Below are 13,969 nucleotides of genomic sequence, written 5' to 3'. Positions count from 1 at the left end.
CCTGTGTTTTCTGATCTGGGGACAGGAGGGGGAACATCCTTTAAGTCTTTTTTTGGGATTACAGCTGCGCACATGGACTTATTTGAATTCATAGTTAGCCATGTGGTGCTGCGCTGCTAGCTCATAGAGATCAGTGTTATATATCCAGTAGCAGTATTTGTAATGCTGTCATTATGGGCAGCTAATACACCCCGACAATACTCCAAATTTTTTATTTTTTTTAAATGCATGCGGGGAGAAATCCAGCGGTGTTTCTCAACCTTTGTGGCTTCGGGACCCATTTTTACCTTTTTAAGTTCACTGACCACCCAAGTTCTGGGTGGAAGTTGAAACAAGTACGAGTGGAAGAGCGGGGTTTCCCCTCGGTGAAACAAGTATTGTTAGAGATGGGGGAAAATATTGCATAGCAATGTCATGTGCTTTGGGGGACTACTTTGAGAAGGGGTGGGTGGTTTCAGCGCATCTTAGTAGCTGAAATGGCTTTTTTTCTTTTTTCTTGTATGGTTGCAACTTAGTGGCAATCTTATAGTAGGCATGTATGAAAGTACTACCCATGACTGATTTCACATTGGCCTTGCAAAGCATCGTGGGGCAAGTGGAAAAAAAAATGTTTGCCTAAGCCAGTCGCATGGCGAATTTCTAAGAAAGTATTTGTCTGGCAAAAGCAGCATATTTGTTGTGAGAAACTCTCAAATGGACCTTTTACTCTAATTCAGTGGTTCTCAAAGTGGAGGCTGCAAGAAAAATTCTAGTGTGCACCTGAAGTGGCTCCTCTGTAAAAGCATATGTATCACTGATATGTAAAGGCTGTGACACTAGGGGTCGTTGTTGCCCCGTGAAACCCACAGACAACACATCCAAACACCAGGTAAAAGTCCCAGTAATATTTTTAATTACTTCAATAAAGTGCAGAAAGCACCTCCACCTCCACTTTACTCAATAATCAGTACAATCATACATCCATCCATCCATTTTCCAACCCACTGAATCCGAACACAGGGTCACGGGGGTCTGCTGGAGCCAATCCCAGCCAACACAGGGCACATGGCAAGAACCAATCCCGGGCAGGGTGCCAACCCACTGCAGTACAATAATACAATAAATCACAATAAATCCTCCTCTCCACCCAGCAGCTCCATCACACTTCCTCCCAACTCCAGCTCAGCTTGTTGGGTTTCCCATAGTCCTTTTTATAGTCCGTGACCCGGAAGTGCTCCTGTCCTCCAGTCTATGTGATTCACTAGCACTTCCAGGTCGGTTGAAGATTCATATTTTTCTTCAGCTCGGAAGTACTTCTGTTCTTCCGTCCCGGTGACATGGGAGTACTTCTGGGCTATAGGGAAAATAGAAATCCCTGTGTCTCCCTGCAGGCATCCCCTGGCGGCACCCACGGTATCCAGCAGGGCTGTGAAGCCGAACTCCATTTTCCATGATGCCCTGTGGGAATCTGGGGCACCTCCATGTTGCAGGGAGGACTCCATCTAGCGGCCTGGATGTACTGGTCGGGATAAGCTGCCAACCATCTCTCACAAGGCACAAATTACTTCAGTAGCACCTCATCCATTAACAGTTTTATTTTGCCAGCTTGTAGGTAATTGTGTTATGTTCATTATAGACATTAGTAAAGCAAGTAAACAAATAATTCATATCTTGTAATGTATGTATGGTCTTTTTCTTACTCATTAGTACACTCCTTTGCAGGATGTAACTTTGTCCACAAAATATAGCCAGCTGTTCCTATAGGCTGCTTTTTCCCCATATTACAACAGTAGAAAAGTGTTAATGAGAGCAGGCCATTCAGTCAATAAAGGTCATCAGTCCTATTTACCTATTAACAGTGAGTCAAGTTTTTAAAGTGCCTGAAGTAAAATCCTCTACCACATAATTAGGCAGTAAATGCATGTGTCAAAGGTTCTTTTTGTGAAGAAGGACATTGTAATGTTTGTGTGAAATCTCTGCTCTTAACATGTTTTCATCTGTGTTCACATGTCCTTGTTGAAGATCTTAATTTAAAGTAATAACTGGGATCCACTGTAATAATTCCTTTCATATTTAAAAAAGCATAAGTCACCTCTTAGTCCTAATTTGCTTAAACTTAAAAGAGTTAACTCCTTCACTTTTTCTTCATAGCTCACATTTTGCAGTAATGGAAGCTCTTCTCTGAATTTTCTCTAGCGTTGCTTTGTCTCTGTATTATGGAGATCAAAACTATACATAGCACTTCAGATGAGGCCAGGTTTGCACTCATGTACATACTGTTCCTTGAATTGACACTAATTTTAGTTTAACGAACAACTTCTCAAATCTGGTCCAGCCAGATTTTCCGTAAAACACTGGGACAAAACTTTGTCTACTGTAATACAAATTATGACATGTTTCTCTTTGTATGTGTCTACAAGAAGCCCATTGTTTGATGATTTTAGGGATTAGGCAGGATAAGAAAGTATGATGCATATATGGTTCCATGTTAGGTGAAAGCCCCAGAATGCTTGATTTTTTTTCATAACCATGAGCAAATATCAACAAACTGTGGCCATGAGATGTCACTGTCCTGAATTGGGCCATCTTGGCCAAAGCTTGCATTGTTATTCATTACAGGCTTGCAGTAGTGGAGTTTAGCAGTTGGTAATATGGGAATCGTATTTTCTCACACTTGAAGAATCTTACTATAATAAACTTGTTTTCCATGTACACAGAAAGACTAGTAGCTCCATCCAAGTTGGTTTCTGACTTTGCCACCACTGCTGTCAGCGTTGTCTTCAAATGACACGAGCCTAAATTGTATTAAGCTGATTTGAAGATATTATTGTGTTATATTTCCATGTAAATATCATTATTGTTGATTGTATATTTGGCTGACATTTTTATCTAAGGTAACTTACAAGAGCAAAGTACAGTACACCCTCGAAACTCGCGGGGGTTATGTTCCTAGAGCACTCGCGAATTGTGAAAAACCACGAATTATGGATGTGGTTAAAAAAATGCCTATTTTCATAGTTTAAACCCTAAATATGCCCCCAAAACATTTTAATTTCATTTCAACCTCAGCTTAATACATTACCTAAAAAAAAGAATGTAAAGGTAAACCCGTATATTGGACAGTACTGTACTGATATGTCTGTCACCCACAGTGCTAGAATGTAAAATACCGATGTTACCACTATATGCACTGTAATTCATGCAAGCGCGTTTTCATTGCCAGAAGCCTTCGAAGGTGCAGGAAGTTTCGGCGGGATCTTGGGGCTTTAACCCTTAAACTGCCATACACTTGGGGGTTAATGCAACACTGGACATTAAATACTTTTTTGCTGCACTTTTTAAGTAAACGTCACAATTCACAAAGAAAAAGTGAAATTTTAATGGAACACATTTTTTTTCATGCAAAGAGCATCACAATTACTGCAACACTGATCATTTTGCACACTGCCAATGAACTGTAAAAAATATTTTAAAAAACTACTGGAACAATATGTACAAGGTACAACTGACGCCATTGATGACATTCAGTAAATCACCAAGCCAACTGCGCTTGAACTGGCTGCACGCAAGCACACAGAGGTAAACGCTGACGCTGGCTGGCTATAGTGCAGTGGCTCAATCCCAGAGACAGTGAGGCTGCAGGGGCCGGCAGTGGTCATGAGCTGGCTGCTCAATGAATGTACGGCACTGACTGATCAGCTCCGGCGTGCTGGTCAATTGCACTGGGAACCGACAATAGCCAGTTGCGGCGTTCAATGAATGTACATCGCCAAATATACTCAGCTCCTACGTGCTGGCAAATGGCACTGGGAAACAACTATAGCGGTGGTTGCGGCGGTTTAAGAATTAAGAAGAACAAAACGGAAAACACTAGAACACTCAGCTGGAGATGTGTCACAGGGCAACAGTCAGTCAGCAGCAAGGAGAAATGAATAACGCTGTAGCAGTCTAGTGCCGCTAAGATTCACACCATCGAGAAGACGGTGTTTTATGTATTTTTATGGTGGAGATTCCAGGGACGCACCTAGCCTTGTCCCGACCCACACACACTCACAAACAGAGACAAAAACAAAGCAAACCGGTAATCAAACAGCAAATAAAGAATGTAATAAAATCAAATGAAAACAACGATACCACCCCTGTTCCCCTTACGGCGATTATACATTAAATACAACAAAGCACCAACAAAACACACACAGTAAAGTCCATGAAAAACGGCAGTGGATGAAATGTAACGATGAAGATAGTGCAGAGATCCGCACATTGAATGGGAATGTAAAGATAGTCCTACCGGTAGTTTCTGAAATGGTGAAGACTGGTGGACGGGTTCAGGAGCGCTCCTTTCTTCACAGGATAGCAATAAATCCACTTACAGTCCTCATGTACAGAGGCAGACGGCAGACAATTCAGACCCCAACCACGAAAAAATCCAGGACAAAACGAATAAGTACAGGTAGCCCAACAGAAGGCAAGCAGAGAGACAGGAACTTGAAACACAAATTACAAAAGCTTTTTTTTCTTTTGGTCACCGGCCTCCTTTTTAAAAGCCGCGCTAACATCCTTTGACCCCAACAGCCCCTGCACCATCAGCAGAAGACCAATCGGAGCCACTGCAGGGACTGCTGGGAGTTACAGTTTCAAATTCTAGTAGACTATAACGCTCTCAGAATTGGCTAGTTTCACCATCCAAAGCTGCGTTTTCCTCTGCGGTTGCTTCCTGTTCTCTCTATGGTGCAGTATTGCCACGAAAAAAGCCATAAAAAATTGTGGAAGATATTTGTGGTTTCTGCTAACAATTATTAGTTAGGTTCTAAGGAAAAATCTGCGAACAACTGAGGCTGCGAACCCTGAACCGCGTCTTCGCGGTGGTCTACTGTATAGGATATTTGCTTACCTAGATTTTGCAATTGGAGCACATACAGATTAAACAACTTGCTGAGGGCCACAGTGAGTTGAAACCAGGAATTGAAACGGCAACCTTGTGGTTTAAAGCCTAGTGCCATTGTCATTACACGAAAGTTTCTTACAGGATTTCTATAAAAATATATTTTTTACTTTTAACTGTGGCTATTTTTTGATTGTCTGTTTATTAAGTTAGAGCTTGAATTCTTTAAATGTTCTGATATGTTTTACAACTGAAGCTGTTCTGGATAAAATGAATAAAATACAAAGGTTTAAAAAACATGCAAAATGCACAAAAATCATGGAGCCTGTGCTATACAGCCTGGAAAATAATGGATTTTTGTAATTAGCAAATTGGTGAGAAAAGCACAATAAAATAAATAAATCACATTAAAGACACATGATAAGGCTGCAACAAGCTTCAGTTTTTGTTAGACTACAAAGTATAATCCACATTTAAACATGATAACAAGGGGACATGGACTTTTCAAGTAGCCTGATGGCTTAATTATGCTCAGTGTCATGAGCCAGTATTTGTCTTACACACCACAGCCCAAGAGTACACAAGTGAGTTGAGTTATTCATATAAGTGACTGTTTGTAAACATATTTCTTGTTCATCCCTAAACTTGAGCATGTTAAGTTAATAGGCATTTTCAGGTTAGCCCTGTGAAAATGTGGCTGTGTGCTTTGTTCCTAAAACTGCAAGAAAGACTGTGGCCCGTAGTGAATTTGATTTACATTAAGCATGTTTAAATGGTTCTATTAGGTCATGATTGTTAAAATAAGACATTTTACTATGCATATATATATACAGTGTGTATATATATATATATATATATATATATATATATATATATATATATATATATATATATATATATATATATATATATATATATATATATATATATATATATATATATATATATATAATATAATATATTTGCAGCTGGAGATCCACAAAAGGAGAAAATGAATCACGTATCATAAAGTACATTTTATTCCTGAGCCTTCAGCCCCCACTAGGGGCCTTCATCAGAAGATAATGCTTAGAATTACAAGAATCAAAGGCAATATATAGCAAAAATTACGTAGTGGGGGGGGATGGGGGCTAAGTCTGTGTGAACAGGGGGGGGGGGGGGGGGTATTGGTTGTAAGGATTTTATTTATTATGAACATGTTCTTCTTAAGTTTGCATATGCTGGATTTATGTCCAAATGTCTGTTGATGGCATTCTCATTTGATAGCCAAGATTCGGCCAGCTCTCTGGCACTTTTGGTACTGGCCTTAAGTCTTACTTGTACATTATCCTAGTTAAATGTATGTCCTGTTGATTTAGTATGCGTGTAGATCCGTGCACTCCGTGTGTCCCTGGTCTTCTTCTCCCCAGCACTTCTGGGCATGGCAGAAGTGCTGAGGGCCAGGGCTCCTCAGGCATTGGGGCGCCCCCTGGCAGTGACCACAGGCCCCTATAGGGTTGAGTTTCCAAGCTCAGTTCCCGTGGTCCCCAAAGCAACCAGGGCGGTCATCCCCTTGTGGTCTGGAGGTGGTGTGAGCCCTCCTCCGGTCCTCCCGGCGTCCCGGCTGGGTACCACCTTCAGCAGCTTGCCACTATATATATATAATATATATATATATATATATATATATAATAGTGTGTGTGTGTGTATTTCATTTGTACAACATCCTAATTGTGATTTTTACATTTGCTGAATAGGCCCAGTTTTCCCTTGTGGAAGCTGCAGAACCAATAAACATACCTTACCAAGATGAACTTCCGTCAAGAGAAGGTCAGTTGTCAGCTCTCCGGAACACCCCAGAATTTGATGTACTTATTGTTGGCGGTGGAGCAACAGGGTGTGGCTGTGCCTTGGATGCAGTTACAAGGAGTAAGTATTGTTTATTGTGATATTATTTTTTCTTTTATTTAAAGTGTCCATGTCCTTGTGGGAGATTTAATATACAATGTGAAAAGTAATACTGTGTTTCCTGTTATTGCAAATAACCATAGTCATGTAGTGGTTATTACTATAATATTAATTAAAACATTCAATAAATATTATAATTGTACATAATATATAATAAGAGCTTGTGCTGACATATTTTGTTTCATGGCAGGTTTTTAAATCATAAACTCCTCTATAGTATGCACCTGTACAGCGATCTGGTCGTAATGAAGATCACGTGTGCTATTTGAATGAAGCAAAAGGCCAGAGCTCATTGCAACAATAGGCAGGAGAGTTATCATGTTGGCAGGCCTAATACCCATTGTAAAAGAAATGTGTTGACTTTCAGACAGAACTATGATATTGAAATGTAAGCACCCAGTCTCTGACCTTTCAAGTGACAGGTTCATTCCAGCTGAATGAATGTACAGCTTGACTGATGCCTTTAGCTCTGTGAGTGTGGATATTCAGTTTGAGCATTTGGAAAGTGGGAAATACCTACTTAAAAGTTTAGAGCAATTGACCTAAAGCTGCTGAAAAGATAGCATTTAGATGGTTTACCTTTTAGATGCCTATGCTGCCCTGCTGTTTCTAATGTAGGATGGTTAAGGATAATTGAAGGAATGAGTGGCAAAATCTGAGATTTTTAATTTGTTTCTTGATCCATTTAGTCTTTTGCGACTGTTGGTGATCCAGTGTACACTAATATTTTATCAGGTATTATTTTCAAATGTCTGATTTCAGCATCTTCCTTGATGATATCTGTCCAATTTTTGCAGCCCCCTTCTACGTCTTTACTTTCCAGCATTGGAAATTTTATCTGTGCTCTTATTTCTTCTTCTGCAGAAAATGTATGCATTCCAAAAATCTTCCAGACCTGATTTCTTCATTCAGCATCCAACAGCATCAGGCACCCTGGCCTGTCCCATGATGTGCGCACATGATACACTTATGCTTAATCACACCAGAGCAATTTAGAGTAGTTGGTAAATGTAACATGAATGTGCTTTAAATGTAGGAGAAAAGCAGAGGACCTTGTGAAAGAACACAAATAAGAAGGTGACACACTGGACAGACTTCGCACAGATAGTGACCATGCTCAGTGTTGAGCTCTGTGTACACTTGAACTTGATAAGATCTAAAGTGTATTAATATATTTTATGTCTATCTGTAAACTTTACAGTGATGAAACTGCACCCCATGTAGTGAAGTCTTGAAAAGAAAACTTTGTGCTATCCTTTCTTATTAAGCTTTTTTGTAGATCATCCGTTATTGAGCTTCTTTATTTCTTCTCATCAGTTACCTTAGCTTTACCACAGAACTGTGAGCATCCATTGCATATGTGACAATATATAAGATGACTTTCTATAAATAATTTTAATCTGATTTTATTAAGAAATTCTTAAAATATATTAAAGTTTGTTTACAGACAGCATTTCTACCCATTTTCTATTCTTAAAAATTGTTGCTTTATTACTGTGCAAAACTAACCAAATTTAGCAGATTTTAATTTTCTCAATGAGCAACTTTCTAGGTCAGAATATTTAAGTTCCAATTTTAGCTTCTGACTTTTTCATGAAATGAGATTATGCTGTCAGATGCATGTTTCAATATTTATTGTTCTTAAGAGTACATCATACATAATTTTACTTTTTTTTTTTAAATCGAAAGTGAAATAAAATATTTCATGTAGATGTACTCTTACTCACAAATGTGAAGAAAAAATTTGGTCATTTTTGTTGCGTCTGCACACTTAATTTGAACTGTGCCAAACTGATTGGTGTTTATTATTTCTAGCACTAAAATGCAACCTGATTTTATATTGATGCTTCCATTTTTTATTACTATGAAATGAAAGTTTTTGGCAAGAATCTGACCCATGAAGAATATCCATACATTCACCTCCACATGGTCAATTTACCCTCTTGCCCAAGAGCTGGTTACATAATGTCAAATATCATATGCTATGGCTTTTTGTCTTGAAATTGTCATTGTTCATAAAGTAACCCTTTCCCTATATTTCAGCCAGCCATGCAGTCCTTTTAAACATCAAATCGGCTAGTTTATCTAGTCCATCCTGAATGCAAGAGAAGTGAATCAGATTAAACATGTCTCAGTAAATGCCAAATTGCATGGCTTTGAAACAAATGGCAGAAGCTAGTAAGTAGTACGTTATTTAGGGCACACCATTAACACCACAGGGAGCTGAAACTACATTGTTGGTGGGCGTTTCACATCTTTTTTTTGCTCTTCATTTTAGCTACTTTGTAGGTTTGAATTTTGCATTTAAATTCTGCATACTCTAAAGTTTTTAACTAGTGTTGAACATATTATTTTTGCATAATGTTATATTATTTTTCTCAATTTTCTTGTAAGTTTTAGACTTTAGATTTCTTTTTGAGCAGTGAGTGTATGAAGCAAGCCTGAAAAGGAACAATACATGGGCCTGTACAAATTGGTTTAAATCTGTGGTGTCTGATAAGTGGGTCTTAGATTGCCAGAAATCTGTGTCATTCTTTCACTGAAAATTAATCAGAAATAAGTTATTTAGGGTAGTTTTTTGTATTTTCTTTACTGTTATTCTTGCTTTCAGCTTATCTCTCCAATGCCACTTCTCCTCAATTCCTTTTTATTTTATAATTTGTACTATAGAAAGTGTCTTTTTGGATATTTGGGGGAAATAATATATGACTTTACATTAAGATAACAGTAAAAGGAAAAGTTATTAAAGATCAATTTTGCACACTCAGGTGATCTCAAGTTATGGCTAAACAGTAGGAATTAAGAAGATTGCATCTGTTTTTTTTTTTTTTGCTCACTTGTCTAATAGCCAAATTGAGAGCCTCAGATAGACCTGGTTACAGGCACATAATGCAACTGATGCACAGGTTAATATGTGGCCTCCTATTCAATTTCATAGAGTATTTAAATAGTACTTTAGCATTAAATCTGCCTCCATTTGATAAGTAATTGCACCACCACAGCAGATATACAAGGTCACTAGGAAATCTGTCTTCATAAGGCAGGAGGAAAATATAAAACATAGAACAGGTGACAGTCTGTTGAAGGTGAATAAGGCAAGAATAAAGGAAGAGTTCTGCATAATGCACTTCAAAGGCATGTCAGAGAAGGGATAAATAAAAAACAACTTGCATTTATATATTTCTTGTTTATTCAGTGGTAAGCAAGTTACTAATCTAGTTGGGGTGCTTACCTGTTAATTTTTGTTTCTCACACTCCCTAAAGATTTTAGAGCTATGGATTTAAAATTTAATAGTTAATGTGAGCCAGTGCCTGTCTAACTGAGTTATATTGATTATAATCATTTGTTGCTGCTGTCATTTTATTGATGAATACAAAGTATACGAAGTGTAGCAAACTTACTTCACTTTTTATCAAAGTAATAAAAGTTCAGACAAAAATAAAGTCACTATGGGTGGACTACCAGGGGGCATACAGCTCCCCAAACCCCGGACACAACAGACACAGAGCCTAAATCCAGCACACAACACACCTTTATTCAGCTGTGAGAAACACTTTTGTCTCACTCCCCAAAGCAGTGCAGAGTACAAAGTACCAAATATATAACACACAGTCCTTTTCTCTTGTCTCTTCCTCTCTCTCAATTCTCCACTCCTCCTCCCTTAAGTTTTGTCCACCTCCTCCCGACTCTGGCTTCCAGAGGAATAGCAGCTGGCTCTTTTTATAAGGCACCCGGAAGTGCTGCAACCAAGGGCTCAGCAATCATTGTGGTGCCCACTTCTTGTGGCCACAGGCCTAGCAGGGTTGAGCTTTCAAGCTCCAAACCCGTGGCCCGGGAGGACTGCCCTCTGTAATCATGGTGGTGGTATTGCCTTGTTCAAGCTCCTTCTCCCGGTCCTTCTATTACGGATTTGTCCTGGCCTGGTAAGAATCCCAGCTCTCTGTTACCATATGTATATCTCTCTATTTTAAAAAAAAAATCTTGGAAGGAGACGATAGGTGATTTTCTCAGAGACGCTTTAGAGAGTCACTTTAACATTCCGCGAGACAAAGCAGTGAGACAAAAGGACATTTGTTGTACAGGTTTTTAAATGATCGACGCGCAACGCAACAAGCAGAACGCGCAGTTTGGCAACAGCAGCAGCAAGACAGCAGCTGATCCGACCGCATATCCTTAGCGTGCGTTCAGCCCCCCCCCCCTTCACAACACGAGCGGCAGAGACGCGAAGGAGGTGTGAGGGGGTGGGCAAGCGAAGCGAGCAGGGGGCAGAGCCCCCTAGTATATATACCCCGATCTACATGCTGTCAAATAAACGAACCACACGCCGTGGCGCAACGTTAGGGGCATCGCCTCTGGCGCTGACGTCCGAGGTTCGATTCCCGAGAGGGAGTGCAGTGGAGTGTGTACACCTGATGAGCCCAGAATGAGGGCGAAACACGTGTTGTGTACTCTTTGCATTTATTTGACAGTAAACTATTTCAACCATTCTATGATCTGCTCCTCACAAACTGAGGGCACCGTGGCGGATGTTAGCAGATTGCTGGCCAACCACAAACGTTACCTGGTAGGTAACCACCCATACAATCAGATTGTGACACAGACTACGAATGCCGTGAATGTAATTACCCTGATCTACATGCTGTCAAATAAATGAACCACACGCCGTGACGCAACGTTAGGGGCATCGCCTCTGGCGCTGACGTCCGAGGTTCGATTCCCGAGAGGGAGTGCAGTGGAGTGTGTACACCTGAGCCCAGAATGAGGGCGAAACACGTGTCGTGTACTCTTTGCATTTATTTGACAGTAAACTATTTCAACCATATATATATATATATATATATATATATATATATTTATATATATATATATATATACACACACACACACACGCAATACCGGTCAAAAGCTTTAGAACACCTTAGTTTTTCCATTTTTTTCTTCAAATTGAATCAGTTGAAACGCAATTAATGACTTAAAATGGTGAAAAGGTAAGCAGTAAACTGCCAGAGGTTTAAATATAAAGTTTAGGTTAGCAAAAACTGCAAAAAAGGAAATTTCAGAATATTACAAATGGGCTTTCTTTAGGGAACAAGTAATAGGTTACAAACTGCGGATGTTCTGCTGCAGTTAATGTAAATTCAGCCTTGCAAGTTGAAGCAAATAATTTGCACAGATGTCCCAACTACTGTTGATTACTTAAAACCCTCTATCTGTCTTAAAGCATAGTTGGAACACACTGTGTTACTACACCATCTGAAGTACTTTTGAGTACTGAGAAAAGCGCTATCTCTTATACAGCATATATTTCTCTTCTGGTTCGTCCTGCTTCCACTTCAAACCCAGTCCCACCCACACGCAGCCGACACGGCATTTCTCGATTCCCATTCGTCGTCTTCCATGTCATGCACTATACTGGCCTGCTGAGCGTAGTACATCCAACAAGTACTCAAGGTGTTGCCAGAATGGTAAAGTAGCTTTACCACCCATGTGGGAGCCACCTGTGTCTTTACAACAGCTTCTTACACAGCAAATATCAGAAGCTAAAAATTATCGTGAACACATTCGAGAATACAACTCTTCTCTAGCGTTTGCTTCCACGAGTGCACAGATAACTCAACCTCCTGGCCACGGACCATACTGTTTTAAAATACACAGGCAACTTATCACCAAATCTCTCCACTATACGCTAACACTTCTACCTCTCCAGGATATGGACAGTTGTATGTTTTTGACACAGCGCAAGCTACTAAAGTACACTTACAAAATACAGTAATCCCTCCTCGATCATGGGGGTTGCATTCCAGAACCCCCCGCGAAAGGTGAAAATCCGCGAAGTAGAAACCATATGTTTATATCGTTATTTTTATATTGTCATGCTTGGGTCACAGATTTGCACAGAAACACAGGAAGTTGTAGAGAAACAGGAACTTTATTCAAACACTGCAAACAAACATTTGTCTCTTTTTCAAAAGTTTAAACTGTTGCTCCATGACAAGACAGAGATGACAGTTCCGTCTCACAATTAAAAGAATGCAAGCATATCTTCCTCTTCAAAGGAGTGCGCGTCAGGAGCAGAGAATGTCAGAGAGAGAGAGAAAAGCAAACAAATCAATAGGGCTGTTTGGCTTTTAAGTATACGAAGCACCGCTGTATAAAGCAGTTGCAATGAAGGCAGCAGCTCACACCCCTCCGTCAGGAGAAGAAAATGTCAGAGAGAGACAGATAAAAACAAACAATCAAAAATCAATACGTGCCCTTCGAGCTTTTAAGTATGCGAAGCACCGTGCAGCATGTCGCTTCATGAAGCAGCTGCACAGAAGGGAGCAACGTGAAGGTAATCTTTCAGCATTTTTAGATGAGCGTCCATATCGTCTAGGTGTGTGAACAGCCCCCCTGCTCACACCCCCTCTGTCAGGAGCAGAGAATGTCAGAGAGAGAGAGACAGATAAAAACAAACAATCAAAAATCAATACGTGCCCTTCGAGCTTTTAAGTATGCGAAGCACCGTGCAGCGTGTCGCTTCACAAAGCAGCTGCACAGAAGAGAGCAATGTGAAGATAATCTTTCAGCATTTTTAGACGAGCGTCCGTATCGTCTAGGTGTGCAAACAGCCCCCCTGCTCACACCCCCTCCGTCAGGAGCAGAGAATGTCAGAGCAAGAGAGAGAGAGAGAAAAGTAAGTTGGGTAGCTTCTCAGCCATCTGCCAATAGCGTCCCTTGTATGAAATCAACTGGGCAAACCAACTGAGGAAGCATGTACTAGAAATTAAAAGACCCATTGTCCGCAGAAATCCGCAAACCAGCAAAAAATCCGCGATATATATTTAAATATGCTTACATATAAAATCCACGATAGAGTGAAGCCGCGAAAGGCGAAGCGCGATATAGCAAGGGATTACTGTAAAGCAAATTCTGCATGCAGAGAAAATGTACTTCTCCAGCTAGATTCCATGCTCAGAACCATCAACCGTTTCGCTAAATCATACAAACACATGCATGAAATCGCTCAGTCCAATCCAACAGCATCTGTACGAATGGTTTTCAAGGAAACCCCTAGGAAGGATTTACAACGATACAATACCCCGACATATCACACCAATGTTGCAGCGATTTTCGTTGGAGAAGACGGCGAAGCGCCTGCCGAAAGGGACATTTGC

The 13,969-nt window shown here is 40.1% G+C and overlaps 1 protein-coding gene across 1 annotated transcript in view; it reads left to right on the top strand.

The window, feature by feature from the left end:
• gpd2 (glycerol-3-phosphate dehydrogenase 2 (mitochondrial)) overlaps positions 1 to 13,969 on the top strand; it is a 177,918-nt gene that overhangs the window by 52,136 nt on the left and 111,813 nt on the right. Inside the window, exon 3 of the mRNA XM_028806453.2 lies at positions 6,601 to 6,772. Within this exon, the coding sequence (XP_028662286.2) occupies positions 6,601 to 6,772 (172 nt within the window). The remainder of the gene's footprint in view (positions 1 to 6,600; positions 6,773 to 13,969) is intronic.

The sequence above is a fragment of the Erpetoichthys calabaricus genome, chromosome 8 (assembly GCF_900747795.2).
Source record: "Erpetoichthys calabaricus chromosome 8, fErpCal1.3, whole genome shotgun sequence".
NCBI classification, from domain to species: domain Eukaryota; kingdom Metazoa; phylum Chordata; class Cladistia; order Polypteriformes; family Polypteridae; genus Erpetoichthys; species Erpetoichthys calabaricus.
Note: the sequence above shows the minus strand (reverse complement) of the source record. Positions and strands in the feature narration are given on the sequence as shown.